Source organism: Silurus meridionalis, chromosome 18 (genome assembly GCF_014805685.1).
Source record: "Silurus meridionalis isolate SWU-2019-XX chromosome 18, ASM1480568v1, whole genome shotgun sequence".
In the NCBI taxonomy this organism is placed as follows: Eukaryota; Metazoa; Chordata; class Actinopteri; order Siluriformes; family Siluridae; genus Silurus; species Silurus meridionalis.
Window position 1 is genome coordinate 12,253,962 of NC_060901.1, and position 16,848 is coordinate 12,270,809.

The window sequence follows — 16,848 nt, forward strand, 5'->3', positions numbered from 1 at the left end:
TCAAAGAAAAAGTGAAAAAAAACCACGGATTGTCACCACCATGAGCCAATTAACCACCTACTGCTTTATCCCTATCCCTATCTACATCTCTATCTCTTTCTATTACTTCCTTTAAGTCTTTTCTCATTAACACCTAGTTATGAGGCAATTTCTTCATGCTTGTTTATATATAAAAAAAAAAACAGAACAGTCGCATTCAGTAACGAACATTTCTGTAATATAGCGAATAAACATCTGTTTAAAAGCCTCTGAGCCGAATGGTTTACAATAGCCACAATATGATCGTTACAGACACCATTGCTGATGCTTTCAGTACAGCAAACTACATTTTTTTCAAAAAGGTTGAGCTGAAAAAGAAATCCCTGTACTATACAGGAATTATTCACAATTAGTAAATAACTCAGTTACCCACATCAAGATATTCAGATCCTATAATTATGCAATTTGGAAATTCTGCCAAACTTACATGCAATCATTACATGGGCTACATTTGCATATTGGCATCTATTTCAGGATGCGATAGCACTTTCCCTCATACCCAATAATTTCTAACCCAAATTTTCCAATTACATATTCTCAACTCACTAAAATAAATGATGCTGCAGTGACATGCCAGTCAACCTGCCTGCTACAGTCATTAATTAATTAGGAAAGTTAATCAACAAAAATAAAGTGCAATTTTAAAGAAGTAGGTTACCCCAGTTATAAATATTCATAAGGATAAACAAATTAAGGTAAGCTTATTTAGGTTAATTTAGGTTTCTTCTCAAGTAAAATGCATAACTTAATTTCTTTTATGCAGGATTTCCTAATGATGGTGACTTTTAAATGATTTGACCTGCGCAAATGAACTAATCAAAATTCCTCAGTCGCATTTTCAATATGAATATGAAAGAAAACTTGATCTGAAAGGATCAAGTCATCCATGCACCCATCAGTCATGCACATTCATTTCTGGATTTCTTCCCTTTCAAATAATGTGCATTCTTTCCATATGCTGCAAACTTTAGCATCCATATACCAACAGAATGCTAACGTAATAATAATGAAGGCTATTTATAATGTCTACGTCTCACATTCAGGGTAAATAGTGAGTCCCAAAAAAGATCCACATACAGTAATGCACTCAAGGCAGAATTTGTATGGCTCTACTTTACAAGTTCCTCTACATTGTCCACGTCTTGTCTTAGATGTCCTAATCTGTCTCATGGCTCACTCACTTTAGATGATTGGAAGCAAGCAGACATCTCTTTCTTCTCTTGGCTTTGAATAGAAATCAATATCTGCAACCTGACACATCTCCACAGGTGAAGGATGAGCAGAGAGCATGAAATGTCTGAGAAAGCTTGAGTGAATTTATGCAACACAAGAAACAACAATGCCCACTATGTCCCTCTAGTGGATTAAACCAAGGAATTACCAGAATAGTCTGGAATGTCGTTAGAAAAATCATGGAAGTGTGCCTCTGCTTTATTAATCTTTGTGCCCTGGTGATAGTGGGATGGAGTGTTAGGGATACAGGGAGGCAGCTTTGTGAGCTTTAGTTCCTCATGTTTTTAAATGGGTGTCTGAGATCTGATCTGTAAGAAACTTGCCAAGAATGCACAAACTTCCCTATACTGTTTTCTTTGTATTCATCCTCTTGACCTTTCTATATATAGATCCAATCTTCCTCACACACCCACACACACACACACACACACACACACACACACACACACACACGCACAGCATGAGTATTAAAGTGGCAATGCTTCATAGCTCTGTGGATTATCTTACTTAAAGAATGACCTGTGTGTGAATATGGGACGCACAGTGTGACGCACTGAGCATGCTACTGATAACACGGTTCTGATGAAAACCTGATAGAAACTGAAATGATCAAATGAAATCTCATTTGCTTCCTTTTTCCCTCATTATTTTACTTTCTGCTTCACCGGATCCTGCCCCTGTGGTTTCATTTCTACACCAAATCAGCTATGGCTGCTAATGGAGAGAGACACAGACAGAGACTAAAAGACAGAGAGAGTGAAAGACAGAGGGAGGTGGTTTACAGAGAAAGAGCATGTTTGTTCAGACATGCTGTGACACTAATACTAAAACTTGGAGATTGTAGTGTGCACAAGGGAAGAATAAAGGGTTTTTGTTGTTCTAATAGCACAGTTTCTTTAACACACCAGTAGCCCTGCCTGCTTCTTCAGGAAACAAACACACTTCCTCAAGCAGTTAAATGCAAAAAAAGTGGTAAAAAAATAATGCGGAGATTCACAAGATGTTGGGAGCAAAAACAAGCAGTGGATTTTGGTGGGACAGAACATTAATAACAATATAGCTATCGGCTGCTATTTAGTGAATATATTCTCTCTAAGTAATGCAGCTTGATTTTGACTTTTTTATAGGAATCTTTTTCAGCTATGCTTGATAAAGCTTGCATGGTACCAGTCACAGTTTGTGAAACACCACACAAGGTTGCCAGGTGATCAACCCAACCAGACAAAAGCCTCAATACCATCCCAAACCATTTGGACAGTGAAATAGGTGAACTTATATTTCTCACAATATATCTTCAATAGAAATGGTTTTGTACATCAAATACGCCGAGTTTTCAATTACTCTTTACTTTTGTTTTTAGAAAATTACTTGATTTTATTCTGCTTATTTGCTTGAAAAATGATATTGGGAACAGGGAGTATTTTTTAACTTATTCCCATTTGGTGTGAAAACTGCAATGTCATTAACTGTTTACGGCAATCAAATTAGTAGAACGTTTGTTTAAATCTGGGAAATATTGACATTTTGTTAACAGTGCTGCTCAGTCACAACTAATTTTACCACAAATTATTATTTCAATGCAATATTAACTTTAAATGAAGAATTAAGAATAAGGAACTCAAGAAGATTGTTGAAAAGATTATTATTTGTATGCTTGGGCCACAGGTTGGGCTCTACCCTATATATATATATATATATATATATATATATATATATATATATATATATATATATATATATATATATATATATTTGTACACAATGTACAGTCAGAATGAAATATGCACGGACCCTATATACAGATGAAGTAGTGCATAGAAATTGTGGCAGAGTATGCATTGCAATTAATAATAAATAGAAAACAATATTGCACCTGTGTGTATTTACATTTACATTTAATTACGAGTGTGAGTGTAAGTGCTCATGAATTGAATTGTAGGGAGGGAGGGGAATTGGGTGCTATGGATACAACCCTGAACAGTACTGCAACCTCACTCATTATTCAGTGCATTTCTCAAGTCCTAAACACACATATAGCACAAGCAGAATAATATTGAAGAAATTAACCAAGAGTACTTTGATGACTTTGATGAATTTGCTATATAATGTGTGTCCTGTGAATTGAAAATGAGTTGTAACTGGTTTAATACCTAAAAATGGATTCCAAACATATCTATAAAGAGACAAACCAAAGAAAGCTTTTTTACACGTATCAGATAAGTATGTGATGTGAATGTTAGAAAACAATCCACATGTTCTCCCTTTAGCCAAATAATTTATATGAAAGTACACATTTGTTACATCAAATGAGTATATAATTTTAGTCAGGTTAATGTAATAAAAGTAAATCTGTTTATAGCTTGGAAAAATTTTCTAAGTAAATATTAAAGCAACATGATAAAAATGATATTAACTGTAAAAAGATGCAGCCATGTAGTGAAGCCACTTTTCTGTGGATTTTCAAACACTGGTCTATCGAGCACGTAGTGCGCTATACATTCTATGATTCTATTATGTTAAGCATTTACAGTGAGAATACATAGACGATACATAGAGCATGGTAGAATTGTGAATTGCTAAATGTTTCATCTTTGGTTTAACAGAGAGGAGCATGAATATACGCACAGTAAGTTCTATTATTGTACTCTTGTTGTACATGTCTTGGATGCTGCAACACCAAACCCAGATGCATCCAAATTACATTTGGAGAAGTTTCTTTTCAGTCAACTTATTGACACGTATGGAAAACTCCAATAGACATTCTATAGTGAGTTTCTGTCTTTTCACTCCTACATCCAGAACTGTACCAGCAAGTACTGATTTTTGCAGAAGCTGACACATCTGTCTTTTCCCCAAGAATTTTGACACAAAGATCTTCCTTACCATCCACACAGGCAGGGCTGGCTCTGGTCGTACCGGCAATTTGGCCTTTCTTGCAGGCACAGCGGGCTGTCTGGCGAGCTATGGTCCTTCGTGGCTGACTGCTGTCTCTGTCCAATGTCACAATCTCACACGTCCCGGCCGCCAACTGACCTACAGAGTGCATAGGCAGAGTCACAATCCAAAGACACAAGACTTCAGTCTAATGTAGTAAAATTGAACATTAATAAAATCATGTTCCAATATGCAAATACAGGCTATTAAGACAGTAGGTGTATAGGGGATAGCATTTTCAGTTGCATACTCATGAAAAAATTGAAGAATTTTATTGGTTAGTATAATTGATACAAAAAAACAAGAAGGTCATACATTATAGTCACTATTTTAAACCTTTTTTTTTATTTGAATAAATCCTACACCTGGTTACGCATGTAGGTAGTCTACTGTAGTTGTGAAGCTTATTATACTGAGCATGTAATACACAACATATATTCTACAATTCCTTTTTTTGTACCCTGTAGTGAGCACAATGTCTGCATCTAGTCAAACTAGACAATGAATGAACAGAATGATCTCTGTGTCACATATAGCTTTGTACACATTACTAATTGATACTAATTAATGTGTAAATAATTACAAAAACAAAAATAAAGAAGACATTGTGAGTTAAACAGAGGGAACTAAAATGTATTAGCAAATGTCAAACTAAATACATCTCTTTGAAGTGCTTTCAGACTTTTGTGCCATGACGTATTTCAGCTGTAGGACAAAAGATTTCCAAAAAGCAACACAACCTAATCCAAAAGCAGGTCTCAGGGCATTCCAAACCGAAACACAAAAGCGTACAGTCTCCTCTGGATGTTTGCCTAGAGCAATTTACTTTCATTTGGATGAGCTTCCTTCTGTCCTTCCCTTAAACTCTTGTGTTTGCTGCTCCTAAATGAAGTACAATACATCCATACTAATGTAGTTCTATGGACTCCAGCTTAGTGCTAAGTGACATTTCTGCCTCAATGCAGTGATTATGATGTGCAAGTGTAGGTGAGACTGGCTCCTTCTTTCAGCCAGACATGCAAATTTTGATTGACAGCAGGGTCAGAGGTTTGGCCTCAACAGACCCTGAGGGTTAGCTTTCAAACCAGAGTTAATAGCATCCACACAGAAGTTCATCTTAGGCTAATAGAGACACCTTACAGAAGTGTTAGAAGAACGTGTAAGAGAGGCACACACAACGTTTTATCTTTCATGTAATCAGAACCTTTGGGTTTGTGGTTGTGTATAAGTGATTTAACAATTTTCTAGTGAGACTAATAAAGTATTCTGATTCATTCATACACCTTATATACATATATATGTATATATATTCTCTAAATACTATGTTTATTACACCAAATTTGAATATGTAGAATAAAAGACTGCTGCATTTGCAATAGAGATATTAAAGCAATGTTTGAAAACATGTTGTAATGCCTAAATAGCTTTTTTTTATGCAAATTCTTACTGCATCTTGTGGGATCCCATTCCATGTGTATATCTCATATCTCAGCCAGGTGCCCTGTGAACCATTCTGGCAAGCCTTGTAATACAATTTTAATAAATAAATATGTCTCCTCATTTTTATTCTGACTCTGTATTTATTTAGATCTCATTATCAGTCAATGTCAAAATGATAATCAGGTGTATGCGCAGTTCATAGCTGTTCCTTGTGATTAATCTTACTATGACTTTTATGTCTAAATTTGAACTCCAAGCACACACACAAACAAATATAGGAAAAAAAATGTAAATACTAGTAATATGTATTACATACATTGCAATTGACTGGTTAAACAAAATGGGTTTTTTTCCCCACAGTGATCTTTTCTACTATGATTCACAAAATTTAATTCCAGAACCAAAACTACTATAGTCGTAAAAAAGATTGAGCAAATGAATAGCCAATGAAATTACAGTAGTCAGTTTACTTAATGTGGGGAAGTGGTAGCTTAATAGTTTCTCTAGGTTACTGATTAGAGGATAAGGGGTTCAAACCCCAGCATCACCCAGCTGCCACTGTTATGGGGCCTTGAGCAATTCCCCCTAACCCTCTTTGCTCCAGGTCTGGCGTATTATGGCTGACCCTGCACTCTGACCCCAGCTTCCTAATAATCTGTAATGTAATGTACATGAGAGAAATAAATGCATCTACTACTTCAGGTAGCAGTAAATGTAAACAGCCGCTACGGTTTAGTATATCTCACACATTTTCAGCTTCATTTCCCTTCAATAAAAGATTCACTAGTGTTTGAATTTGACAAACCTCTTATTATTTTGAATTTATTTATGAACTCAATTTAGCTGCTGTCTGTGTAAAAGCTGTTATTCCAAGTGTTATTTATCTGGCTCCTTGCTTTTTCTAATTTCCACCGTGTCATTTCTAGAGTTTTATTGTTTTGCCTATGAATATGGATTGCTCTGCATTAACCCGGGTGTGAGTGTTCAATGGTCTATGATTGCAATTTGTCAAAACAATAATGACTTGGGGAACCAGAATCTGTTTTTTTTTTTTATCTGACAGCCTCAAGCTGGATTACAAAAAAAAAAAAAAAAAAACATACTTCATATGTATCTCCAATACATTTTATATGTATTTCTTCATACTACATCATACTTCATACATTACGTTTAAAATGCAATTGCAGGTTTTTTTATATGTGATTATGTAAATAAAATGTAATGATGTAAGAGAGAAGTATTGATTTGAGCAAATCGGATCTGAAAATTCTTTATAAAAATACAATCGCTTGAGCTACATGTGGAGAATGGGTGAATTATAGGCCTTGCCTAAGATTTACTGTGAAGTACATGTGATTTTTCTGTAAGGGAAGACAACTCTGCATGTCATTCCTACTACAATCATGCATAGCTTTTAGGCTTCGGTCCTGTCATTGAAATATTAGTATACAGTGCATGCATGCCTACATTGGGGCGTGTTGGATTCCTCCTTCAGCCCAACTAGGGGAGACTGGAACACAGAGTGCCTTATGACGCATAGTGCAAATGAATTTCATTCTCCAGATAGGCACTGTTCCTTTTCTTTTCTCTTTTTGGGGGGAACAAATTGTTCATTCATCTCCTCAATGTCAAATATATCTACATATAAATAATTTATATACACACACTTACAAATCCCTAAATCTCTCTCTCTCTCTCTCTCTCTCTCTCTCTCTCTATCTCTGCATTTACCAGCCTTTATCAGAACCTGAACCTGTTGCACTTAAATGGATGTAAATCGGCTGAGATGACTGGCTACGCCTGTTCCTGATGTTGCCTCCTCTGCATGCAGTAATAAAAGGGTTTTAATTCCATATCATTCTCAGGGGAAGCAAATGACTGTTCTTTTTCTCTCCTTCTTCTTCTTTATTCCCTTCTGCATCTCTCTCGTTCCCTCTCTCTAACTTTTTTCTCTGTTCTTTCTTTTAATTTAACTTCCACCTCCTCCCTGTTCATCTGGATTATGCTAAATAATGAGTTGTCATGTGTGCATTGCAGCAGGGAAATCTCTCTCTCTCTCTCTCTCTCTCTCTCTCTCTCTCTCTCTCTCTCTCTCTCAAGCATTTTGCCTGCACTTTGTTCTATGCTCTGTGCTTAGCCTGTCAGTTCCCCCATTTAAAAATGTCTCTTATTTAAAAAAAAAAAAGTGGATCCATCATATTGCTTGGATAATATTGTGTCCTAATTTGGTACAAGGATGCAAGATGCGGTAGAACCATACTTGAAAGACCAAAGTTTTATTATTTTTCTATGTTTTTTTTAATGAACCAACGCACTGCAGATGCAAATCTCTGCTGTTCAAGGAAATATTGCCAGAGCACATTTAAGAAATAGTCACCATTTTCTTGCTCTTTGGTATGTTGGAATCCATTCAGACCATGCTCTCTGAGCTGTAGGCTATTGAAAACAATCATGACTAAGCTTGACTTCCTCTGAAGTCACAAGTCAGTGGCTAATTGCAAAATGCAAATTTTGACTCTTTATATGTTCACTAAACTAGGCTGGCTATGTACTATACAATTTTTTTATGCAGACAAAAAGAAAAAGTGTGCAATCTGGGTAGCTGCTAAATACGCTATTGTGTTGTTTGACAAAATGATTTGTGTCTCAGAAAACATCAGATTGTGATTTTTAAACGACCAATAAAAAAGGTTGTGACTGCAGTAAGGGCACTCAAGTTTTTTTTCTAGTTATTGAAAATAATGCACACATTGTCCACTATTATAAAACATTTACTAACACTGCCAACATTAAAGGTCATTGTTCTGGTGATAACCTTTTACTTTCGATCCTACATGCTCGTTGAATGTTTACCACGTATTAAACAAGAAACTGTATTGATATTAATACCTCAAAAACTGACAGCACCACCCTTCCACCCTCACAATTATTTTATATAGATTATAATCTGTAATTGTGAACTATGGATTGTTTTCTTGCAAGCACAGATTCCGAAAGTAACAAGTGAAAATGATGTGTGGAAGTTACCAGACAAATGAATATAAGGCTTTAATAAATAATAGGACTACCAAGCTTGTAATATTGGATATGAATTAGATGGATAATTACTTTGTTAGTTAATTACTTAATTAGAATCCTCTGATTGAGGTGTTTGGAATTTTCTTTAAAGTAAAAAGCAAACATACCCACAACACCTTTTTCATTTAGCAGCTGCTGTTTAGCCGCTTCATTTGTACATGTATATTTATTAGCCGGTAAAAAACAACAACATAATACTTGTGCTTACATGCTACAACACTACACTTAGCTATTTATTTCCTTTTACCTACAAACTTTTTCATTTCCTAATAATGTAACAGTAAAATGTTTCTCACTTGAAATGTATCAATATTTACACCAAAACGAAACAGTACCTTTTTTCATGTAATGTCTAAAAGGCCAAGCAAGTCTTAAGAATTCTTATTGCTTTATTTTTAAATAACTTTATAAGCGAACATTCCTTTTCGACGTGCACTCCGTAGGCTTCATCACTATAGAATATACAGCAGCCCTCGACTCTTAAAAACTCTAACTTGTGTTATTCACGATCAGATTGCATCCTGTTAATTTGTAAATGTTGGTGTTACTTTTGTTGCATTTTTTTTTTTATCTTAAATGTGTTTGTTTGGATCCTGCAAAGTTCTCTAATGTAGTTCTACCCATCCTTCAATGTAAGGTTTTTTAGCACTTTTATTTATTGCATCCAGAGGTCGACCGATAGTGGATTTCACAGATACCGATATCTAGGTTGGATCGTACTTGCCGATAACGATTAATCAACTCGTAGTTTTTAAAATAGAAACTGGATTAAAAAAAACCTTCAGGCAAAACCGATTAATCCGTTGACCTCTAATTGCATCATGCATTTGACTTTATTATTACATACTTCTGTGCTAATTCAAAAATTCAGTAATACAAATTCAATCCTTACAGCCCAAGAATAGAAAAAAAAACAAAATGTGCTCTTAATTGTACCCCATACCTTCATCCAAATATTTAGAAAACATTAATTGGTGTCTTTCCAAGTATAATCCAATATGAAACCAATATTTTTGGTGAAACACAGTGGCATTGCTAGGTAATAAGGTGACTAATAAGTTATTTGATTTGAACAAGCGAAATAGTTATTATTAGCTGATTTTTGTGAAATTAGATTGAAAATGTTTGATCTTTTTGCAATATATCTGATACATTGCTGATAACATGCTACATTTAATCTGTTTAAGTTGAAAAGTACTGATACTAACACTGATACTATGTAATTTTTGTGCCCTTGAAAGTTTTATTCTTAAAATCTCTTGGCAGAAACATGCTTCCCTGGAATGCAACCCAGTTAGCACATACAGGTTAGGTGTGAAAAGACGACTGAAAAGTATCAAAACTGTGCAGTCGACATCTTTCTAATTAGCACAGGCGCAGGATATGATATATTTGGGCTTTTAGGAAGTCAAGTCAAGTTTATTTCTATGGTGCTTTTCACAACGGACATTGTTTTAAAGCAGCTTTACAGAATTTACAACACACCTTTTGTTAATTTTGTTACTAGTTTTATAGGCACAGTGCCACCACAGGTGTCATTGCTGCCTGACAGTTTCAAGGTCAATCCTGAGCATAGATTAGTGCCTGTGCATGTTCTTTCCCGTGTCTGTTCGGGTTTCCTTCAGCTTTTAAGGCTTCCTCCCACATCTTAACAACATCCTGTGACTTGACTACTGTAAATAGGTACTAGATGTGAAGGAGTCTGTGAATGTTTATATAAATGGTGCTCTGATGGACTGGCATCACATCCGGGGTGTATTCTGGTTTTATGCCGGGTGATATTCCTGGGATAGAGCCACCACTTCCTTGACCAAAAAAATCAGACATTGAATTTGAATTTATGAATGTTACTAGTTTTGAAGAAGCAAATGACTATCATATGAGTTTTACACACACACACACACACACACACACACACACACACACACACACACACAAATGCACACTATTCCATGCCCTTGTCTCATCATTTTCTCTTTTAGTTTGGTTTTCCATCAAAACGGATTGCCGTTTGACATTTTTCCATCAAGTGTACCTGTCACCTGAATGATATGGCTGATTTAAATGTATGTGTGCTGTCTATGCAGACATATATCTACCGCTAAGATGAATGACTATGCCCACATTCATATCAGAGCAACTTAATAAATGCTATGATTATTGATATACTGCGTTTTCATGTCTTTCTTTCTACTTCTTGTCAGGCATATGAGAATTACTTTCTCCATCTATTAGGCATGTTTGATAAATGTTCAGTCCCAGTATGAGTGGTGTTAAAGATACATGATTGATTTCATGTTTGTGCGAACCCTCCGGGCCCACCGAGATGAAGGATCATAAAGGGGTTTGCTGACGATTCTCTTTTTAAGTATTATACGATCACTTTTGTGTTCTGTAGTAATTGCAACTGTATTTAAGCGTGTTTTTTTTTTTTATTTTAGTATTTGAACTTGGGTTATTCTTTCACCTCTCACTGTTGTCTTTTATATTCATACATAGAAAAATCTCCACTTTCTATTCACTACTAATGAGACAGCAAGAATAAAAGATAATACCCATCAATGACTTTGACATACTGTAGACTTTGTATTATGTCAGCTGGGTAATTTGATTATAGCAAAGATTTGCGACATTATCAATTAAGCTGATATAACTAATTTCCTCATAATCCCCTGTAAAAGAAAAAAAAATCAATTATCAATAATATCTAAAATCAGATATACGTCAGTTGTACTTCTATGTACTGTATACAGTCATATTCCAAAAATGTCTACATTTCTGTTTAAATTGAGTGAAAAGGTTTACCCGCATTTTTACTTTTACAAGGGTATTTATTTTAATGAATAGTTGCACTTTTCTGAAGTAAAGAATTACTGTACTTTAACCAGAAACGAATAAAAAAGAAGGCAAAGGTGAAGGAAAGAAGCGATGATATGATATTTAAAAAAATAATAATCTTCAGCCAGGCAGAAATGTGTATAAATGCTTATTTGCTGTGGAAGCTCGCACAATGTCTTTTTCATAAGTTCAAATGAGCAGCGTGTGAAGGGGAAGCATTCCTCTCGTGCCTGGATTTCTCTTGTTAATAAAAGGGCAAGAAAAACAAATTGTGCAAGTAACATCCTTGAGCAATGAAATAATGTGTTTTAAAATAGATGAGACTTGTGCAAATGATTCTCTTATAATATTCGTGTAGCTGTAAAATGATACAGTCTCCGCTTTTAATTTTCCGATATTCCTTCCAGAACCAAAGCAGTTGGTTATTAAGATAGGACTTTCTCCACATCAAAGTGATTATAATGGCTGCCATTAAAGTGACTCCCGTAGATGTTTAGACATTAAACTACACAACAAAAACGAACAAATTCCTCTGTTCGCTGCTTTTTAGTGCGTTTGTAAGCAGCCTCGATCAGTGTCCAGTATCTTTCAATAATTTACTCTGCAACTATGTAGTGTATATTGGGTACCGTAATTTCCGGACTATTAAACGCACCCAAATATAAGCCGCACCCACTGAATTTTACAAAGATTTTTATTTTGAACATAAATAAGCCGCACCTGTCTATATATCTACACTGAAACTAATGAACTTTAACACAGGCTTTAACAAAAGACACTGCCTGTTACACGGCTTGTATCTAAACAGTAGCCTACCAAGAAAGTCATTGTTCACTGTCTTCCTCCTTCCTTTCACAACAATTTCTCTCGGGAGTTTTTCTTTTGGCATCGTCGTGCGTTTAAAAATTACCATCGGTGAATCTTTTTTCCCGATGCCGTGCAGTTCAGAACACAGGTGAAGTGCGTTTTTTCATGCCCGGTTGTTTTCAGCGTGACGAATGATTCGCATTTCCTGTAGACAGTCCGAGTGAGCGGCAGGTCAAACGTCAGAGGAACATCATCCATATTTATGATGTGGTGCGGCCCAATTCAGTGGGAGCGCATCTGATTTAATATAAAGAGTTTCGTTGGTTCACCTGAACCCGTTTGGCAATTTCATTGGTCTAATGTTACGGGGCTCAGTTTTTTGTCTTGAAGTTCCCGGGAAAAACCCTGGAAAAATCCATAAATTAGCCGCTTCGTTGTTTAAGCCGCGGGGTTCAAAGCGTGGAAAAAAAGTAGCGGCTTATAGTCCGGAAAATACGGTAATTATAAACATATGTACATCATTTAGAGAGGAATGAAACTGGATGTTTAAAAATAATTTATAGTTGTGACAGGTGTACACAACTTTTGGCCATGTTGTATGACAATAAATCATTGTCGTATTACATTTTATGCACTTGAGCTAGTTTTCAGCTGACAGATTTACTCGTAACAGTTCTTTGGTCACTTTAAATCCCCAAATCACAGTCCCGTTATTGCAGGTTGCAGGACTGTAACACACCTCTGTGCCTTTTCTTCAGAGTGAATTACTGTACATTGAGAAAGCAAAGCCAAATCACAAGCTATGTGTCCAAACGGTAATTTGTATCCAGACACTGAAATAGAGGAAGTTAGATAGCCTTTGCTTTGCTCTAACCTAGCAGGGTAGCTTTAAATGAAGGCTGTAACAAGCTCAATCAAGACGAGAGTGAGAAAAGCCTCAGCATCTCAGCACAGCACATCTCCTTGTTTCTCCAATTTCACCGTGAACGCCTTGGCTTATAGGAACCCAAACGGCTACTGCACTGAACATAACAGCGGTAAGAGAAATAGCACTAATGCTCTTACAGATACTACTGAGGGATGGAGGAAAAAGGAAAAGCAATCTATTGCGGGTCTGGCATCAGAGAGCTCTGCGTGTTCCCAAGTGGTGCAACAGTGTTTGTCAAAGGCAAACGAAGCATAATTGGCCCTACTGTCTGGGTGGGATGGATGGTATTTCTCTCTCCCAATTAGTCCAATTACTGTTTTTCTCTAAGTCTGTTCCGCTCTTGGATGTAACATTTATTTATTTATGGATCCGAGCCCTATCCTGGTAAAACTGGGAACGGGAAAGGAATACACACTGGATGGGAAGGCAATGTATCATGCACAGCATCATGCACACACAGTCTCACACAATGGAATGTTCTGGAAAACTCTAAAAAGCCACACATATGGTAACCTGAGCCTACAACATTTTTTGAAGGACTTTTGAACACTGAAGTAGCAACACTGCTTGCTGTACCATCTTTCAAGCAACAGCTCAAAATGATGCTATGACTTATGACTTGCGTGCCTCAGCTGGAAGTCGGTATGAGCCTTCAGCCTCAATGCTGTTGTGCAGAACTAGCTATTAGGTGCAAGAGGCCAATGTCTAAATTGGGTTGAAATGTGGTAAAAATGAGAACTCTCCCATTTAGTAGTACAAGCATTTTTCTCTAACGGCAAATCAGCGGCATGCAGGGTTCACAAGATGTGTCCGTCTGCGTTTATCACGCAGCACATGCATCGGCACTCTGTCACGGTTTTCGGATTGGAGACGATCTTCTGGAAATATCGCTCATTAAAAACTGGGCCTAGTCTCAAAATGTCAAGATGCTGTCTCTTCTAAGGTATTTTTGGGGCCTGGATTCACTCGACTGAGTGCTCTAGTGGTTTCATGGGGTGCATCCAGAGAGCTGATATGATTTTTTTTTCCCTCACCTTTCTCTCAGACTCACTCTCTTTATGCAGTACTGCGTGCGGCTTGTCTGTGTGTTCATATATAGAAGGGATATGCAAACACTGTAAAATTCAGTAAACATGCTGGCATGCCTGTCTTGAGCTTACAAAAGCAGCATTAAGGAAATCTTTTTGTCCCTACAGGGAATTATGACCTATTTTCTTATATGACCTCGTTCCTTTCTCTTAATTAATTTACTCAGACAAATGATACCGTCCTTCAGAAACGCATCTACTTTTTAGTGTTCATCCCTTTAATCAGAGAGGCTATTTATACCTGACTGCTGGCATGAAACAAGCAATGAATGATCATCATTTGCAACAGGAAAGAAGATGAAGAAGGAAGAGGAGGACGAAGGGAGAGAAAAACAAACGTCCGCCCCCTTCTGCTCTCCGTAACCCCACCACACTCCCCACGATGTTGCTTCCTCGTAATTAAATGTGCTTCCTCTCCCAGAGGATCACGTCTCAGGCCTATGCTGCCCGTCTTTAAATGGTTAGCATTTTTTGCAGGTTAAAACCCCCTTTTGCGGAAAAAAATAACTAAACAAAAAATGCAAGCCCCATTTTTCACCTCTCAGTGAAGGCCAAGCGCCCCAAGCTTTGCCGATTTATCTGGGAGCAGAGAAGCCATAATCACCCTTAGGCTGGTTTGAGGTCCATAAAGCCATTCAGCAGGCTTCATCAGCATGCAGTGAACACCATGGCCCGCTTTCAGACACTGAATGCCACCTCGAAACGGTCTGTCTTTAATCTCACTCTCATTCAGCTGGCCGAGGCCATTCGGGCTTCAGCTGGGTGATAAAGACAGCTCACATCCTCTCTCCCTCCTTCCCTCACTCCTCTCTGTCTGACTGCGGCTTTCTAATAACCTCCTCGGTCTTACACCACCGCCAATATTAGAATAGACCACGATCAAATAGCAACAAACCTGCATGGACTGGATCAGTGCAGAGAAATCGAAAACGAGCTGAATAGAGCACTGCTCACACCTCCAAACCTTGAAGTAACGATTCCTTAGAAATCTATTACATAGAAAGGCAGCTCTCAACGTAAGAAATCTGCTCTGGAATTCAAATGAATAAAATAAAGTAACAAAAAAGAAAAAAAATATATATCATATATTACATTTGTAATGAATCTAATTACACCTCATGAAAGAGCACATTATTCCACCAGCACTCAGGTTGATTACGTTCGCTATTGACAGGAAATGACACAATTTAACCAAAGTGTGTCTCTGTTATACTGTCATTTCTTCTTCGTGCAATTTTTGAGTTGTTCATCAAACAGTTCTCTGATCTGTCTGTCTTTCTCACTCCACAAAGCAGCTCTCTTCATTCGACTGATGACATTGACAAAAGCAATGACAATGAACAAAAACTCTGCAAGCCAAACACTCCCTCTCACGTTGCCAGATTGTTTCCAGTCACTTTGTTAATGTGACTGCAAAACCAATGACTTCAATCTCCACCCTTCCCTTTCAGACTGAAACTTTGTGCTAAGATGTTCTGGATTTCCCAAAAAAAGAAAGAAAAATTGTAAATCATAACTAGGAGGGCTACAATTATCTATTTGGAATCTACAAATCATTGTTATGAATGATTAGATATAAATGACAATTAGAACTTGACACTAATAGTAAAGACGAATGTCATTCTCACTAAAAAGGAGAGAAACTAAAAAAAGTTCTGAAAGATACTCATTTCAGCTAATAAATATGAGTGAATAAAATCCTTTCAAACATTCGAACAACAAAGATGATACTGGAAGTGTTCACATATGCATAGGTTCTTTAATAATATGAATATATTATACCCCCTAAAGTGGTAGGGCCAAAATAAATAAAAAAAAATGGGAGTGGCCAACTTCTACAGTGAAGATTTTTATCCTCAAAGTGATAATAAGCACTGAAGTTCTCATCTCTGCTTGGGTAAGCGAAAGAGTGAGATGAAGGCTTGCTTGAAGCCTGAAATCAGCTGGTGCTGTTACGTCTGTCAGTCAAACCTCCACCATACTGCCTGCTCACAGCAGCTCCTACAAGGTGCCAGACTCTGAATCACTTCAACTCCCCATGCTGCTGCAGCAATAAAATGACCAAAAAAAGAGAAAACACACCGGCTATATTTCACTTAGATGGCTCAACCAGCATTTGGTCAGGCATTTGCTCATGAATACTTAGCAGCCGCATGAATATGCATGCGCGCTCTAGAGCGGAAGTGTTGACGCTGAGCTTTATGACTCTGCATGAGACTTAATTACAATACAAGAGACAAGGTGTCCATTTGTGGCAAAACAAATGCGTGCAAAATACCATCAGCGGAGGTACGCCGTTTCTATATGATCTTGTAATTCTACGTCAGGTATATTATTCATGACAGTGAGTTTAAATATCTGATATACATAATCTTCAAAAGTAGAGATATTTTGACATCACAAATTTGATAAACAGGGTCAGATTGTTGCCCAAATTTTGATGATAATTTCATACAGTATTTA

General features: G+C 36.9%; 1 protein-coding gene across 3 annotated transcripts in view; it reads right to left on the reverse strand.

Annotated features, from left to right (window-relative positions):
• tafa5a (TAFA chemokine like family member 5a) overlaps window positions 1–16,848 on the reverse strand; it is a 123,298-nt gene that overhangs the window by 43,917 nt on the left and 62,533 nt on the right. For all 3 annotated transcript variants that reach the window (XM_046874426.1, XM_046874425.1, XM_046874427.1), the window contains one exon: window positions 4,156–4,305. In XM_046874426.1, coding sequence (XP_046730382.1) covers window positions 4,156–4,305 — 150 coding nt within the window. The remainder of the gene's footprint in view (window positions 1–4,155; window positions 4,306–16,848) is intronic.